Source organism: Adiantum capillus-veneris, chromosome 19, assembly GCF_014529385.1.
Source record: "Adiantum capillus-veneris isolate H3 chromosome 19, ASM1452938v2, whole genome shotgun sequence".
Taxonomy (NCBI): Eukaryota; Viridiplantae; Streptophyta; class Polypodiopsida; order Polypodiales; family Pteridaceae; genus Adiantum; species Adiantum capillus-veneris.
In genome coordinates this window covers 4,230,108-4,248,544 of record NC_140949.1, presented here as the reverse complement: position 1 = coordinate 4,248,544, position 18,437 = coordinate 4,230,108, and the positions used below count along the sequence as shown (strand labels likewise).

General features: G+C 45.1%; 1 protein-coding gene across 3 annotated transcripts in view; it reads right to left on the bottom strand.

Annotated features, from left to right (window-relative positions):
- Positions 1 to 18,437, bottom strand: part of LOC147433483 (uncharacterized) — a 111,746-nt gene that overhangs the window by 14,013 nt on the left and 79,296 nt on the right. For 2 of the 3 annotated variants that reach the window (XM_086490167.1, XM_086490168.1), the window contains exons 15-16: positions 3,574 to 3,950; positions 3,366 to 3,459 (exon numbers count right to left, since the gene is read on the bottom strand). The exons of the other annotated variant lie outside the window; for it this stretch is intronic. In XM_086490167.1, the coding sequence (XP_086346293.1) occupies positions 3,366 to 3,459; positions 3,574 to 3,950 (471 nt within the window). The remainder of the gene's footprint in view (positions 1 to 3,365; positions 3,460 to 3,573; positions 3,951 to 18,437) is intronic. 3 annotated transcript variants of the gene reach the window in all.

The following is an 18,437-nucleotide window of genomic DNA, read 5'->3' as shown; positions in this document are numbered from 1 at the left end:
GGGTTTTGTTTTATTTTTGAGACCCTCTTCTTGAAGTAGCAAACGGTCGAACATTGTATGGCCAATGCGAACGGTAAGCCTGATGAGAGGAGAGGCTAGCCAATCTCAAAGACGGACCACAGATTTCTTTAGAGCAGACACTAGACAACCGGAGGAGCTACTACCACAGCAGAGCTCACATTCGTCTTGCACCAGAGGCACACTGATCGACCGAGCGATTGAGCTGGGGAGACCCAGACGCCCACGACTGCGGAGGACTACACAGCATCGACGGAGGCTGCATCAAAGGATTGGGATCACTTTGGCGAGGCATGCACGACGCCCGGTCAAACTACTGACCATGGAGGAGATAGATGAGACCCGCCAACGACCGATGCTTGATCTCCTGTGATTTAGCTATTTAGCTATCCCAGCCAGCTGCTTACTTTGCTTAGTTCACATCGAGCAGCTTAGGATTCCATAGTATTTTTATTTTGTTATATTGTTATTTTGTTACTCTGACTTTGTATCAAATCCACCACATTGTAACTTTCTGGTCTCATAGGTCACTTTGGCCTTTTGAAGACGTTAATATAACATTTCATCTCTCTCTCTCTCTCTCTCTCTCTCTCTCTCTCTCTCTCTCTCTCTCTCTCTCTCTCTCTCTCTCTCTCTCTCTCTCTCTCTCTCTCTCTCTCAAAAAAGTGGCGCGTGACCCTTTGCATTACATAAAAATCGACCATCGGTCCATATATAAGAAATATGGGAAAAACCATAACAGATGTACAAGGAGATCATGAAGGAAAATCCCATAACAAACCACAAGAAACATCTAGAGATCAAGATACTTTAACCACGTAGTGAGGTGTAGCTATCTCGATAGTGATCAAGTCTACACGGATCTGTTGAAAGCTCTGTCAACCTCGGGCAATGTAGCGAAAATCACCAAGTCCAGTGTTGTTTATCTGATTGATATAAAGCATCCAAAGTAAGAACCTCTTGTGGCAGCTCACAAAAGACAAGGGACTGTGAAATCACTAGGCCGTGCCTCCACAATCGACCGCATCCATTCTAACATTTCCTGATGATGAACTCCAAAAAAAAAAAAGCGGATCTATGGCACAACCAATTTGTACAGAGAGGGGAGGAGGACCCACTCGCTGTCCACCTCAAAAGCCAAGGGAAGGTACCAAGATGCACATCTCTCTAACCAAACCAACTTCCCTAAGGCTTCTCCGAGAACTGACTCTCAAACAAATCTACAAACTGTCTGATATCCATAAAATAATTAGCCTCGACCATTGTCTGCTCCTGTAAAATATCATAGACAGCCTCCCTCGTCCAAAAGGAGTCACCATGTAAAACCTATACTCTAAATCTGATCATGAAGCTCGCTCTCACCCGACAAAAATGTGACGAATTCTTGATAAGCGCAGGAAGAGAATGTCGACACATACTGACCCACTCCTCAAAGAAACATCTAGGGATCTCCATGGACCGACCGCAAAAAACTGAGGTGGCAACATCTTAGAGAGCGGGACATCTACAGGAGATGCAAAGCCTGCTGAAAAGTCAAAGTCCTCGGCAAACTGCGAGGATTCACTCTCCTGCTCCCCCTGAACAAAGCCTTTTGTGAGAGGTACATGTGACTGTGAGAGGTACCTGTGACTGCATCTCCAAGAGATCCAAAGCCTGTAGAACAGGATACGGATCTATCTTGGGACAACTCAGGCTGCTCCTAAACTGCCATCGACTCTCTCTCTCTCTCTCTCTCTCTCTCTCTCTCTCTCTCTCTCTCTCTCTCTCTCTCTCTCTCTCCTGGGTTTGTTCTTGCTCGAGCTGCGCAGACACAGAGATAGCCTGATGAATGGCGAGGCTAGCCAATCTCAAAGACGGATCACAGACTTCTTCAGAGCAGACATGGGACAGCCGCAAGAGCCACTCCCACAGCAGAGCTTCCCCTCGTCTCATACCAGAGGCACACTGATTGACCGAGCGATTGAACTGGGGAAATCCAGGCACCCGTGACTGCGAAGAACTACACAGCATCGACGGAGGCTACGACAGAAAATTCGGAGCACGCTGGCCAGGCATGCACGACGCCCGGTCAGACTACTAACCATGGAGGAAATTGATGAGATTCGCCAACGACCGATGCTAGATCTCTTGTGATTCAGCTATCCCAACAAGCTGCCCATTTTTTGCTTGGTTCACATCGATCAACTTAGGACCCCATAGTATTTATCTTTGTTTTGTACTGTTGTTAGGTTATTTTGTTACTCTGACTTTGTATCAGATCCACCACTTTGTAACTTTCGGGTCTCATAGGTCATTATGGCCTTTTGAAGACGTTAATATAACATTTCATTTCATTTCATTTCTCTCTCTCACACACACACACACACTCGTTGAAAATTTCTGGAGTCACCAAAGAGATGCCACGTGGCAAGGCTCACTGTATCAAACGTTCCCCCATTTTGAACCTGGCCATTTCCCGTTTCAAGGGCCTGAAACAGCATGTCCCGGTAAAATGGTAGCTACCTACTGCATCAATTGTCCGACTGAACAATAACGGAGAGAATAACAACTTTTAACTATTATAAAGTAGTGGACTTGATATAGGCCCTCCTATCTTAGGCTTTGCAATGGAATTTAAGACCAACCAAAGGCTGAAGGAACTAAGCAGTTTCCAAGCTTTGTAAGAGCACCATAATTTACTCTCTCTATCAGAAAAAACAAACCCTGCTCTGAGCTTGCACAATCAACCCATTACGGTTGGAACAAGCCTTTTCTGCCAATACCTATAATACATGTCCTTTGCAGTAAATTTCAAGAGCCAAACGACAATGAGGGTGTAACTTTGACAATACTCAAACCCAGACCTGCTGCGTTACATATTGTGTACATTAAATGCTCATGTTGCGGACAGGTTTTCACTTTACTGACAATCGCAATCCCAGCATGGATTAATGGAAATACTAATCCAGCTTAGTAGTTGTCTGTATACAGCAGCTTCCGTGCCATTACACAACCGGTGAGCAACACTGAGGCAGTAAAAGTACACTTCTTTAACTAAAGAGCCAGCAGCTAGCCAGTCAGCATGTGCAACGTCAGAATCCAAAATATAACATGTTCTTCATGCGCGACCTTCCAAGACAAAGCCCTGCCTAGGTTTCTGGGAGCACTTTCAAAATCTTCTCTAAAGAAACCAGCCACAAATAATGAGGCATAAATCACATCAAAAATATGGCCAACAATATAGTTGGCTGCATTAACTGAAATCTCCCCTGTAGTAAAGTCTCACCTCATCTTCGGCTTCATTGGCAAACTTTGATTTGGGTGTATTTATGCGTCTTCCTTGCAACAAATAATAGGAAAAAACGTACCTTGTTGATTCGCAGTATACGAGGAGCACTTAGCTTCCCTTGTGGCAGACCAGGGGCAATGGATCCCTCGCAAGGGTGTAGATAGAAACTGCACCTGTTTTGCCAGGGAACAATCTATTTATTGGTTATGTTTGGTGCAAATTCCATAAATACCACTGTGCATAAACACAATGCAATGCCATAAGCATCTGAAAGAGGCACCACGTACTTTGTATTTTCCCTAGGAGGAAGTCTCCCAAGCAGCAAACAATCCAAACACCAGGAGGGCAGAGACTTTTCATCCTCAGTTTCCTCAAGCAACCACAACTTTTTCCGCCAAGGACCTCCATGAGAACCTTCAGAAATGATTGAAGGTGATGATGATGCTGAGAAGTCAAAGGCTGGATAAACAATTACATTGGTAATTTCGAGGGCCGAATGTGATTCCAAGTCTGCTGGTGCTTTCCCACTGATATGATTACCATTTCCAGCCTCACAATGGGATTGTAGATCCCTGTTTGCAGCAGGTAACCCTACTGGTTTCTGTCCTCTACACATCAGCCAACCTGAGAACAGTCCGCGAAGTGTCTCTTGCCCTAAATTCAACTGCGATATTTCAACAAAGAGTATACACATGAGTTTCACCTGACTAGCAAATCCATCATCATGTTTAAACAAGCTAGCCCATTGTGAAAAGTGAACGCATTCAATAGATCCCTTGCACAAACACCTGAACACTCAAAACGCCAAAACTCAACAGAAACTAACAACCACTGCATTAGTTAAAAAATCAGTTTGATTGCGCGCACACACATGTATTTGGTACAAACAAATTTAAATTTACCATAGAATCTCTGTCCTTAAGGTTTTGGCTGCAAAAACGGTAGGAATTTGACGTGGTGGAGCAGTATATGTCACCGATTGATGACATGGCAAGCTGATTGCATCATTGCTGACCGGACAGGAGTTCGTTGACATGGCGGGTTGATGATGTGGCAGGCGGATGATGTGGCAGGCGGATGATGTGGTGATCTGATGACATGGCAGGCCACATGGCAAGCTGGGGTGGCAGGTTGCCAAGAATTGTTGCATGTCAGGTTGCCACGTCTACAGTGGTTGCATGGCAGGTTGCCAAATGTGAAGTAGATGCAAGGCAGGCAAGTTTTTTTGTTTTGTTTTTGGAGTCGGGTAGGGCACGCCCGGCCGCTCCCCTCATACACCAAAAAAGTATACAAGAAGAACGACCAGGACTATGCACCCAAAAACCGAAGGCAGACGCTTTTGTCACTAGTTTCCTCTGGACTATGAGAGTCTAGAATTATCTACACTCTTAGGGCCATGACTAATCCCTTGAGAGACCCATTTCGCCAACTTGATTTGGGCGTGACAGCGACCAAGTACCTCTGTTCAGAAGCCCAGGTACTGCAAGACTTGCTTCGGTCTTCCCTTTGGAGTTGCCTCCTCCAGGTAACTTATCGCTCACCTCACTAAACTGCCTTTGAAACCCGACGGTTTTCCCCTAGAAAATGCCACACCCGCTTGAAAGGGCGTCGGCTCACAGGTGGCGTCCGCTGAGGTTGGTGGTGTCTCCCGGGGGGGGGGGGGGGGGGGGGGAATGGCACTTGGGCGCTCTTGTAGCTCATCTGGCTTCGCTTGGAGAGAATTACATCATTTCCCCCGGAAGAGATCGGATTCAAAATAACAGCATAGGAAGGGGAGCATTATCTCCCCATCCGCCTATGCAGAGCACCCAAATACCGGAGTACAACTTCACTGAGGAACTTCGCCACAGGCACGTGCCCTGCAGTTCCGTCCCTCGAGTGCGGATCACGGCGTACTCAGAAGGGCATCCGCTTCCCGCGAGCCTCCCCACCAAGGAGGATAACGATCCTTTCTTCAGGGTCCAAGGAAGGGTCGATTACGTTGAAGGTGGAGTGGAATCGGTTTAGCCACCTCCCCCTGGCTTCATCAACCGCCGAACAGTTCATTAGCAAATGCGAAAGCGAACGACCCTCTAACTGGGAGCACAGCGTGCAAATGCTGTGTCCGCACATGTAACTATCCGCCAAATTGAGCCCACCTACTCTCGCGAGAGCCAGCATTCTCTCCTCCTTCCTATTCACTATAGTGCTCCTATTGAGCTGCAGCAGGTATCCACGTATTTGTTCAAAGCCGGCCTCCTTATAGGGCTTCAACGCCAAGCACGAATGCCTCTCGTCCCACTTGTCCCATGTGTGGTAGCGAACTGAGCTAAAGTCAGCCACTGGGATATACTTATTCATCCCGTTCTGAGTTCTTGTCGTCCAAGTCCACTTCTTGAACGGTTGGTTCTTACGCTTCTTGTTTACCAAGTCTACACATGGCCAGTGGTTGCATGGAAAAGTTTCCATATAGACAGTCGTTACAGGGCAAGTCTACACATGTCCAATTGCTACTTGATGTGGATAGATGCTAGTGGCTCAATTGCTTCAAAAGCCACTTGAGAAGTGGCTCAATTGCCCTAGAAACTTGGGACACCTACATAACGGCTTCATGCCAATTGTAATGAGGAGTTTTGAGGGCTCAGTTTAGGGGCGACCCTCTCCTTTCTTCATTGCTAGATTGGCTCTAGTTAAGGATTTATTAAATTATCAAAAAAGATGGATCCATAGTAAGAGGAATTATTTCAAATACATCATCAAAGGCATCATAGACTAAATATCCCTGAGAATGACTAGAGCATTGTGAAAAGGAATATCTCCAAGGCCACCTTTAACAGCTTTTAGGCAACCCTTGTACCATTTATAAGGTCCCCAGGGCCTCACTCTACAAAGTATCTTGACGTAGAGAATGAGAGCAGAGGACCCCCAGAAGTTGTACTTTGCAATGAGCAATAATAAAGAAATACGGAAAGGGAAGACACTCTTTGGGGCCACTACATCTGGGCCTGGAACTCCGCCGTGCTCTCTCTCTCTCTCTCTCTCTCTCTCTCTCTCTCTCTCTCTCTCTCTCTCTCGCGTAAAGTCCAGTTGTAACAGGCTTGGACACTCCAAGCGAGAAATCAATAGCAACACACGAATAGAAACTTCAAAATCACTGAACTTTAAGAGAGAGAGAGAGAGAGAGCGGCGTAGTTCCGTGCCCAGAGGTATTGGCCCCAAAATCTGACGCCCATTTCGGTATTTTTTAATCATTAATCATTGCAAAGTACAACTCCCGAGAGACCTCTGTTCTCAGACTCTACGTCCAAATGCTCTGGAGAGTGAGGCTCCAAGGGCTCTTATAAAGAGTACATGGGATGCCCAAATAGCAGAGCCCCAAAAGCAATAGGTCAAAAGCACTTTCACAAAAAAGCTATGGTCCCCAAAGCTAGCGTTGGAGATTCCCAAAAAGCAGCCAATGCACATCGCGGAAATTTTGTACGGCCCTACCATGTCAACATCCGTACGATCTGTACGATCTGCCACGTCAGCATATCAACGTATTTTTACGAAAATCCCTTTCAAGGTTCAAGCTTCCATCTTTTAGGGTTTCGGGCCCCACGACCGGTGCTTCATAAGTTCTTCAAATTAGTGCGTTCAGTTTCTCTTGTCCACTTGGCCATTTCTCTGCCATATGGTCATGCCACGTCATCACTTTGTGACATACCCCCCTCTTGAAAGAATTGAAATCGCCCCTAGATTACGGCTGCAAATCAGACATAAGCCATAAAGCAATTCAATAGACACTAACTCTAAGTACCGACGAACTAGACGACACAAATCCAACACTTGCACAAAGACGATAGTCACTGAACATCAAATCATATTCATATAAAATCACATAGAATTCATTGAGATCTAGGACCATGATTCCTGGCAACGTGTTTAGCAATCGCATCTAGATCCACACTGGACCTCACTGATGTCGGATTAATTAATTCTTATTGCGATCATGTCCATAGAATCTCAAGACCGAAATGTTGCAGTCATTTTGTCCTTCACACCTGCACTCAACACAATCACATGAGTGAGCACACATAAATCGAATTCATTTTACTGCAGATCCCAGCCGAGGGCCTAAACCCTAAGAGCAGATGCAACAAAAGAAGTTTTACCAACTTCCAAGTCTTGTCGCATGACCTAATGTTTGAAGGAAGTTCCCACCAACTTATGGACCCCGTCCGACTTTAAAAACAATAAAATAAAGCAGAACCTTCACTTAGAAAATCATCACGTAGCCGTGGCTGCACTGTACGAATCCTTCGCAATTCGCATTGACACGGTGACGCGACAGGCTGTACGACAGGTCCGTGTTTTGCATTGTTGAATGCTGATGTGACACGTGTACAAACTTGCTGAAATTACGCTACCCGGCTTTTTGGAGACCAGATGCTTTTAGAGTTAATGCTTTTTCATGTACTATTCTTTTTAGAGAGGCCAAGGGCCTTTCAAAAGATGGATTGGGCTCTTCCTATACCATTAAACCGAGAAGGTGAAGAAGAGCAGAGTGCCAGAGTCCCACAGAGTTGTACTTTGGTGAAGCAATATAAAGAAATACTGAAAGGGGCGCCAAGGTTTGGGGCAAGGTAGTTAGGTACGTAGTGTTTGGTACAAATTCGATACATAAGGTACGTAGTACAGAATTAATTGAGTTTTTAGGTACGTAAAAATTCGTCCTTTTTTTTACAAAGCCTAAAACAGGGGGAACTTTATACATTTACTTATGCATTTACCAAGACTTCAAATAAAGACTAGCAAATCAACAGTACACCGTTACAAATGTTAAAAACTCGAGTCCACGACTCTAACCGAACAATGAAAACGCAAAGTTGAGATTAGCTAACCATTGATCAATCTCTACAAACAAATAGTATCATATGTTTGCTGCCATGGTCACATAAAACTAAGAGCATCAAAATAAATACATAGTGAATCATGAAAATGATAAATCCAAGACTGAAGTCAGAAGTCATGACTCCAATAACTAGTAAGCACTAAAAACCGCACACTTAGCACTGCACTCAAAAGCCATCATCATCATCAGAGGAAGACGAAGATGATGAGGAGGACATCTCTGCCTCTGTGAGGACATTGCCCTCATCATCATACTCTGGCCCTGTAAATCTAGGGTCCCCTGGTGTGTCTGCATCATCCTCATGTGGATCATCCTGCTCTAAAGTTTGGAGGAGACGAACAGCCGGGTTCGCTCGAACCCAAGGTCTACGTATTGGAAGCTTCCCAATCCGAATGCTCTCTCGTCGTGCGATGTCAAGATCTGCAGCCTCCTGCTGGAGAGGGATGCTCAAGGCCCGAGCGCATGACCTGGTGACTCGCCTATCCACACTCTCCAACTCTCTGTAAAGCTCTCGCAGTATCTCGTCCTGCTCATCTCTGATACGAGTATCTATCTCCTCTACTATAGGGTCTAGAACCATCTTCACCTCCGTAGGATCCACCTGCACCAACATTGATAAAAATCCATAAAGATTTAAAGATACTTCAAGGAATTCAACCTAGTCTATATACGAGGCTTTAGCGGACTGAAGCATGGAACAAAGTTCAAACCTGCTTGGGATTTCCCAAAGCATGGAAAGAGCGCACTAGCCTCATGTTCGCTCGACAATACACCAACTTCTCTAGCTTCTCTAGCTGGGTCGTGCTCAATTTGTTCCTGATCTTCGTGTGCACCAGTAATGTGCACTCCAATTGCGCTCACAAGCGCTAGCTGAACAATCCTGATGGCAATGTAGTAATGTACACGAGGTGCAAATCTTTAGAGGACAAAAGTGCACAAGGTCGACAATTTAGGCACAACTCACAAACATGTTACAACTTGAGTGCCTAAGAGAGAATATGTCACAAAGTGATGACGTGGCTACCGACAGCAAAAACCCTAATTTTTGCTAGAATCCATAAAATTCATGCAAACACTAATTTCTACCAAAAACCCTAATTTCCGGTAATTGCGGAGGTGGAAAAATTTAAAAAAATTAAAAAAATTTATTTTTGAGTGACGCAAATCCCAGCTTTTGGCTTTTTGCTACGAAAAGAATTGGATGAGAGAGAGAGAGAGTTGAATTGCTTTACTTTTTCTCTCATTGAGAGAGAGAGAGAGAGAGAGAGAGAGAGAGAGAGAGAATCTGCTTTTGCTTTCAAGCTTTTGGGGCTCTGCTTTTAGGCATCCCTTGTAACATTTAAATATGCGGTGAGGGCCTCACTTCTCAGAGCATCTAGACGCAGAGTCTAAGAGTGAAACCCTAACTGCTCTTTGTACTCTGACATTGATTTTAATAATAAAGAAATACCGAAAGGGACGCCAGTCTTTGGGGCCAATATCTCTAGGCACGGAACTCCGCCGGGCCAGTGTAAATCTATTGTGATCTGTGAATTGTTTTGAAGTGCTTATTTGGTGTTGTCGCGATTGATTCTTGACTTGGAGTGTCCAAGTCTGTTATAGTGGTATCAGAGCACGGCCGATTTCTCTTCTACGAGAAATCCGATCCCCAATTATTTTTTCTACGACACCTATGGCTTCACGCAAGGATCAGTTGATTCCCTCTACATCTGGAGATGCAGGCAGGGATCACAACGAGGATTCCGGCAGCGAGTATGGCCCGCCTCGGCCTACTCAGCAAAGGCGAGAGATTGAGCGTCGCCAGTTGATCGACGATGCAACGAAGATGATGCTCAATTTTGCGAAGGATCCGAAATTGGCAAAATATATAAGAGAGACTTCTTTTCAGGAAGTGCATGCGCAGTGGCAAAAAACCACTACACCACCCCTGAAACCCGCTCTCAAGAAACCTGCTGATCACAAACAATACTCAGAGAAGGAATTACAAGAGGTGGTTGATGCACGGATTGCTCAGCTTTTTAACGCGCAAAAGAAAGCCAAAAAGCACAGCAAAAAGCAGAAGAAAAGCACTGACTTCCCGGGATATTTGGGTCGTCAGTCGACTTTTGACAAGGCAAAGAAACGGAAGAAGCGTGTTCGATTTGAAGGAGTACCTAGTTCTTCTTCTTCATCTGGCAGTTCTTCTAGCTCTTTAGATTCAAGCGAAGAAGACAAAAAAGATAAAAAGCGAAGCAAGAAACAAAGCTTCGGAACGGGCAAGAAAAAGGCAAAGAAGGCTACATCTCGCGCAGAGACTGACAGTTCTACTGAGGACTCGTCTATAGACGGCTCAGAGTCGATCACGGAAACTTTTATGCGAACAAGAAGAATTTTTACAAAGCCAACCACTATGACTTTCTCCAAGATAAAAGCAAGAAAGTCCGAGAGTTTAAGGAAGGTGGCCACTCGATCAAGTTTGATACTTTTTCAGGATACTCAGATGCTTCGAAGGCTTTGTCTTTTATACAGCAGTTTGACATTGCTTTCGCGGGAGGACGCTATTCAGAGCACTCCAAGATTCGGAGAGCTGCCTCTTACTCTAAGGGGAATGCTCGTACTTGGTGGTCCACGCTTCTTTTAAACAAGACTGCGCCAGTTAAATGGCAGAAATTTAAAAAGATTTTTATTTCTTCTTGGTTGACGCAAGAATATGAACGAGATATACGAGCTGCTTGAACCATCTTCGGATGACCAAGAAAGATACAATCAATGCTTACTGTGAAAGATTCTGGAGCTCTTTTCTACCAGCCTCTTCATTCAAGAAGATCTCGTTCAGAGAACAGATTGAGCGGTTTACCTTGGGTCTGCATACAGAGATCCGAGATCACTGCTTGGAACAAAAGTCAGCTTCTATTCAGGAGTTGATGAGTCATGCGAAGCGGGGCTTTGCCATTCACTCTGGCAGTCTGACCTACCCCACAGATGAGGCAATGACACAACGAGCCGAACAGACTTCTGGGAATGAAAGTAGAAAGCAAAAGAGCGACCCAGAGAAAAAGGATGCACGACCCAAGCTTACTCCTGAGAAGAGAGCTCGCTTCATCAGAGAGGGGAAGTGCTTTGGATGCGGGGAACATGGACATATCTCCGCGAAGTGCCCTAAAAAGGCACAGAAAGAACAGAATGATTGATAAAGACGACGACGGGCCTGAGAGTTCAAGAGCAGCTGAGGAACGTGGCAGAAAAGGCAGATAGAAAAGCAAAACTGGTACCACATGGCGTGGGACCTCCACCGAATCTAATGAATGAAAGTATAAACTTTGCCGCTTTTGGGGCAAAGTGAAGGATCAGGAAGCTCTTTTGAAGGAGCCAAGGCCCACTTCTTTTCACTTGGAATTGGCGGCTCGATTTAAAATTACACTCGACAGACTGACGCCACAGGCGGAGGTAGTTCGACTGGCACCCGGATGGGATGTTGCCATTACACCGAGCATTGGCAAACTTCGTTTGCAATGACAGGGGTGTTCAGGGCACGTGAGTGACGTTCTACTCACAATCCCTTGGTACCACAAGAACTACGCCGTGGTTGACTACCGGGCCGAGAAAGCGACTTTGATAAATGAAGGGCTTAGAGATTGTACTTGATGAACTTCAGTTTCTTTACTCATTCTTTTGGGAGAGAACCGAAGGATGGATAAAGGTTGAATATGTTTTGACTTGATCAAAAGAATGCCAAGATTTTTATCCACACTCATGCCGATTGTTTTTCAGATGGCCTGAAGATTAGACCATTGACCTGATACCTGGAAGCACGCCACCGAACGGGCCACCGAACCGTGTGAGCCGAGTACAGAATGAAAAAGATTATGAACCCAGTGAAAGACCTCTTGGAAAAGGGTCTTGTCCAGCATAGTACTTCACCGTATTGCTCTCCACTGTTGTTGGATTTGAAGAAAGACGGATCTTGGAGAATGAGCATCGATTATAGGCTCTCAACAAAATCACCATCAAGAACAGATTTCCGATTCCTAGGATCGATGAATACTCGACAGGTTATAGGGATCCTCGTGCTTTAGCAGGATTGACCTGAAGAGTGGACATCATCACATCCGAATCGCGTTGGGAGACGTCTACAAGATGGCCTTTCGGACGACTTTTGGGTTATTTTAGTTTTTTTGGTGATGCCTTTTGGCTTAACCAATGCTCCTGCGACATTTAAACCGGATGATGGACGGGATTTTTCGAGAGTACAGGCTATTTGTTGGCACTTTCTTTGATGATATCATTGTTTCTCCAAGAATGAGGCAGAACACAAAGATCATTTGCTTCAGAGATACACTTTTTGGGACACTTTGTCTCAGTAGCAGGAGTGGAAGTGGATTCGGCCAAGATAGAGACTATACGTGATTGGCCCGATTTGAAGAATGTCCATGAAGTTAGAAGCTTCTTGGGACTGTGTTCCTACTACAGGCGGTTCATATGAAAGTTTGCAGAGGTTGCTTCCCCTTTGCATATCTTGACACAGAAAGGAGTCCCTTTCTCGTGGGGATCCACATAGGTGACTGCCTTTCGCACATTGAAAGAGAAATTGACTACGGGACTCTGATACTACTATAACAGACTTGGACACTCCAAGTCAAGATTCTACCGCGACACGACAAGAATTCACTTCAAAACAGTTCACAGTTCACACTTGATTCGACATGGCCCGATGGAGTTTTGTATTAATCTATTGCACAAAGTACACTGAGTGGTTGGGACTCACTCTTAGACTCTGCTCCAGATGCTCTGAGAAGTGAGAGCCCAACAACACTTATAAAGAGATTACAAGGGATGCCAAAAGCAGATCCCCAAAAGTTGTCCCAAAGGCTGCCCACTAAAAGCAAGCAATTCCTCTCACAAGGCTTAGTAAAAATAAAGCACTTAAATAAAATTCTCTCTCCCCCTTGCTAATATGCGTAAGAAAAAGCACGTCCCAAATCTACCGTTGTTGCCTCCATGAAACGTGCCGTAAAAAGCGGAAATCCGTACAGCGTCCGTACACTGCCAACGTGTTCTGCGCCGGGATTTCTGGGAGCTTGTATGGCTACCACGTCAGCATTAAGCAGGGCGGGGTGTGTACTGGGTAGCCACGTCACCAGTTTGTGACAGAAGCACAAAAGATTTACCAACTTGAAGGCTCTTGCCAAGTGGCCCAAATTATTAATGGGCTAGGATTGATAATCCTAACCCCAACAACTTACAAATCCTTGGCTGAGGGACCTAAATAATAAAATAAAGCAAGACACACACTCACGCTCACAAAACTCAATTGCGTGGAACTGATGATGTGGCAGCCTGTTGTACCGAAATCCGCATTTTACGTTGAGAGTTGATGTCATAGCAACGCTGTACAAACAACCCTCTAGGCGCTTGCTTTTGGACCAGATGCTTTGAGGCACTGCTTTTAATGTGACTGCTTTTGTACAGGCCAAGGGCCTTTAATTACGTGTTGTGGGCTCTCTTTGTGGCATTTTACCGGGTGGAGATCAGAGCAGAGCCCCAGAGTTGTACCTTTTGAAGCAATATAAGGAAATACCGAAAGGTGCGCTATCATTTGGGGCCATTGTAGTCTGGGAGTGGAATCTGCCACTCCCTGTCTAGTGTGGATTATCTCTCTTTCAATTCAGTTGTTTTGAAGTGCGTAAAGTCTATTCAGTCTATTCTTTTTAGTTGGTACGATGTGCCGTCTCGTATAGTGGTATCAGAGATTCAGGTGTGCTTTTTTGAAAGCATACCAGAGTAAGTGTTGCTAAATGGACTATTTTCTTATTTTCTTCTTTTCTCAAGTAATTTCTTTTTATTGAAATTAGGATATTTAAAGATGTGCACTTGAACCGTAAGGTTAGGAACTATAGATCTACTGGAATTATTAAAAGCCATCAGGAACGGAAAACTCTGATACGTCATATGATGGGTGACATTAAGCATTGCAAAAGGGTTTTACCGTTAGTTCGGTGGGAGAGACTGGGAAACGAATATTCCTGATGCGTCACGTGATGGGGTGACGGGAGCATCGGAAAGGGAATATCTCGTTGGTCTGGCAGGAAACCCGAGCTGGAAAGAGGAATACGCGTAAAGACGCAAGCACAAGAATAAAGATGGATTCTGAGAAGCTTTTCTTAAAAAGCGGAATATTTTAACGAGTTTTTCCGGGAAGAGCAGACGCTTTTCCGCGAGGAATCTATATTTGCATTGCATTCGTGCATGTGGTTGCATCCAGGCACGCCTGGGAAGTGTTTTGAAAGGCATTGTTTTTAACTTAAAAGGTTTTATTGAGTTTTTGGGTAGGTTCAAACCAAATTTTAAAATATGCCAACCGCCCACTTAATAAGTGGGCAACCACTTTGAAAATAAAGCAACAAAACCAGCCAGCGAATTCTCTCTCCCTATTTCGGGTAGAACAACACAAAAAAGGAGGTTACCAACTTCAGCAAGAGAAGACTCTACCGCTAGATAACGCAAGAGATCGCGAGACTACGAAGCACGGAAGTCGCTTTTCCCGCGCAAGAGTGACAGGTATCTATTGTGGATTCGTCATACGAATTGTTGTCGCGTGTTTGTGTATGTGTTTGCAGGTACTTCATCACGAAGGAGAAGCGAGAAGGCTTCGGCCTACGCTTGGGAATTCCGGGAACGGAATTCGGATATTGTCTGCGGAGTCTCGACTCCGAGTACAGACGGTGAAAAAGGATTGAGAGCTCGTCTCTCGGATTTCCCTTACGAGAAGGAACAACCATTGAGTCAGAGATTTTAGAACGGAGGGGTTTTCTCCGGTTCTCGTGCTTGTAAAAAGATTCTCCCTAATAAAGGATTCTCTTTAAGGGGGGGGACCAGCCCATCTTCTGGTCCCAAATACTGTGTCGAACTTCTTCCTCAACTTTGTTTAGTTGAAAGATTATTTATTTTCATCTTGTTGATTATTCGTGCGCGCTCTTTTTCCTTGTTAGGTCATGAAGTGGTCCTGCTACTTGAGCAAAGCCTCGGACAAACCTCCGATAGTAAGAACACAATCCCAGAAAACTTCGTACATCATGTACCGTAGTGGGAGTTGGCCAATCTTGCACGACTTGGATCTTTGCGGGATCCATTTTCACTTGGTTGTGTGAGACTATATGGCCGAGATAGTGTATCTCAGTGAGAAAGAACTCACTCTTCTTCGCATTTACATGCAACTCATGCTTTCGCAATTCCTGAAACACTATATCCAAGTGCTTCCGATGTTCCTCCTCGGTCTTTGAAAAGACAAGTATGTCATCAAAGAACACTCATGTGAAAGCTCGGTGTGGGCTGAAAATTCGGTCCATCATTCGATTGAATGTGGCAGGAGCATTGGTCAAGCCAAATGGTATTACCAAAAAGTCATAAAGTCCAAAAGTTGTGCGAAAGGCAGTCTTATGGACATCTTCAAGGGCTATGCGTATCTGATGATACCCGCTTTTTAAGTCAATGCGACTAAAGATGCTTGCTCCCTGCAGCTTATCAAGAATATCATCAATCCGGGGTATCGGAAAGCGATTCTTGATAGTGATCTTGTTTAGAGATCGATAATCTATGCACATTCGAAACGTGCCGTCTTTCTTTTGCACCAGGAGAACTGGAGAGCAGTAAGGCGAAGTACTTGGTCGTACTAGACCTTTTTCCAGAAGCTCGTTGACTTGCTTCAAAATTTCCTCTTGCTGAGCAAGACTAACCCGATAAGGGGGTAGGTTTGGGGGAGAGCTACCTGGTACGAGATCAATGCGATGATCTTCCGAACGTTCCGGAGGTAGCTTGTCTGGTAGAGTATCCGTGAAACAATCTTTATACTTTCAAGAAATTGAAAACGTTTAATTTCCAAACTAGAGAGCGAACCCTCATTAGTTTTATCTCTTTCACGTGCGAAAATCAAGTAAGCAGAAACGCACTTCTTTATTTCCTTCTTAATGGAGATATGGCTTACAATAGGGAATAGCCAATCTCCTGCATCAGCAAAAAATTTAATGTTCTTGCCCTCATGCTCAAAAGCGAGGGTCTCTTCTACATAATCTAGGACCGGTTGCATATGGTAATGCCATGGCATACCCAAGATGATATCACATCCCTCGATAGGTGCCATCAAAAAGCATTCGCGGTCCTTGTATCACCTTCCAAGCTGAGCCGGTGTAAGGCCTAAACGTTCTGCAGTTTCCAGTGAGATGAAGTTGTCTGTCAATCCAGGGTCGTAGAGGATCAACACCCACTGGTTATTCACAGATCCCCAGCCTTTAAGGTGTTGGCGCTTCCCTTTCTCGGTTTCTGTATTCCCTTGCACATCAGGAATGGAATTCAAGCTCGGTGGAGCGGGTTCCTTCTTTGATTGTTCCTTCTTCGAAGATGCTTGTTCCTGCCGTTGCTGCCGAACAGGGCAGTCGGGCTTCATATGTCCTTTTTCACCACAGTAGAAGCACCTTCCTTGTTCTTTGAAGGTTTGTACTTGGTTCGGCGTGAGATACTTAAGCCGTTTTCCGGTACCCTCTGGCTTCTTAGGCTCATCCAGATCCTCTGGGGAATGCTTTTTGCCTTGATTGCCATGGTCATCATAGACCGCTCTTTGCCTTGCACGGTATGTGCTATGTTCCATCCGTCTAGGGGTACCAGTGGAATGTAAATCCTCGGCAATGATTGCCAACTCCATCATCCGCTGAAGGGTGTCATATGGGTACACCTTCATGCTCTTCCGAAGCGGTGGTTGAAGACCCGCTTCAAACTTTCGCATCTTTTCTTCGTCGGAAATCTTCATAAAAGGCGTAACTTTTAGAAGAACCGACCAAAACTTGTCAACATAAGCCGTGACTTTCTCTTGTTCCTTCTAGGCGAGCCAGTCCCATTCCTTCCGAATGTCCTTCTCGAAATCAGGTGGAAGAAATTGTTCATAGAATTCAGCTTTGAATTGAGTCCAGGTTCTGGCTTGAGTACCTTCCAGAATTTTGGCTAGCCACTAGTTGCTTGCAGTCTCCTTGAGATCCATCCCAACATGACACAACTTGGATTTTTCAGTGAATTTTCCGTTGGCAAAAGCAACTTCAAACTGCCTGATGAAAGACAGTGCCTTGGAGATATCTCTTCGTCCTGTGTAGTTATCAAAGTTCACATCCTTGTCACCGGATTTGAAAATCTGCATCTTGCGGTGACGTCTGCGGTTATCCCTCTTGAACTGGGACTTCTCTTTAGTAGCATGTAGGGAAGTAGTAGGAGTGTTCTTCGTCGGAGAAGATTTAGATACTGTATGAGAAGTAGATGTAGTAGTATAATCAGGAGAGTATGATGGAGAAGAGATGGAGACATCCTTGCTTTCATTGGAGAAAGTTATTTTTCTTGGCCCTTGCTCTTGGAAGGCCGTTTGTCCTGATCCGGAGATCCCTTGTGCGTTTCGGCACCTTTTTCCGCACCATCCACCTGCGGGTTGCTTCCATTAGCAGGATTTTCCTGACGCCCATCGGCATCCGTTCCTTGCGGCTTCTTGATTCCGTCGAAAGCCTTTTGGACAGCCGGCAACGAAACGAGTTGTTGCAATTCCGCGAGTTGGGCTCACACTTGCTGAAGTTCATCTTCAGCGGTTCTTCCGTGGCTTGTCATTGTTCTTCCCGTTCCTTCCCGGAATCGTCCTTCTTTCAGGTGGGGATTGAGACAACAAGGTGCCTTCGGTAGGCTAAAGTACCTATTAAGCCATGGACCTATTTTGATAGTGCCAGACTATAGAAACCATTCGAGGTTCACTGCGATGCTTCAAGTGATTGCATCGGTGCAGTGCTTAACCAAGAAGCCCATGCAGTGGCTTATGAAAGTAGACGACTTAAGGATGCAGAATTGCATGCCTCGATCTACGACCAGGAACTTATGGCTGTGATCCACGCCTTGTCTACCTGGAAGCATTATCTTCTAGGAGCGGATTTTGTGATCAAAACCGATCACCAGAGTTTGCGGTATTTTCTTACGCAACGGAAATTATCTGAGAAGCAAATGAGATGGGCCAACTTTTTGTCCATGTTTCACTTCCAGATCCTCCATACGGCTGGGAGTAAGAATGTGGCTGCAGACGCATTGTCTAGACGGCCTAGGGTGAATGCAGTTACTTCTGTGTATCACCAAGAATTGGAATCACTTCCAGAGTTGTATCCGAATGACCCAGACTTCTCCTCCACTTGGAATAAATTACAGAATGGAGAGGATGAATATCCCTATTCTATTCGGGATGGTTACATCTATCACCACCAAGCAATTTGCGTGGCAAAACCATTG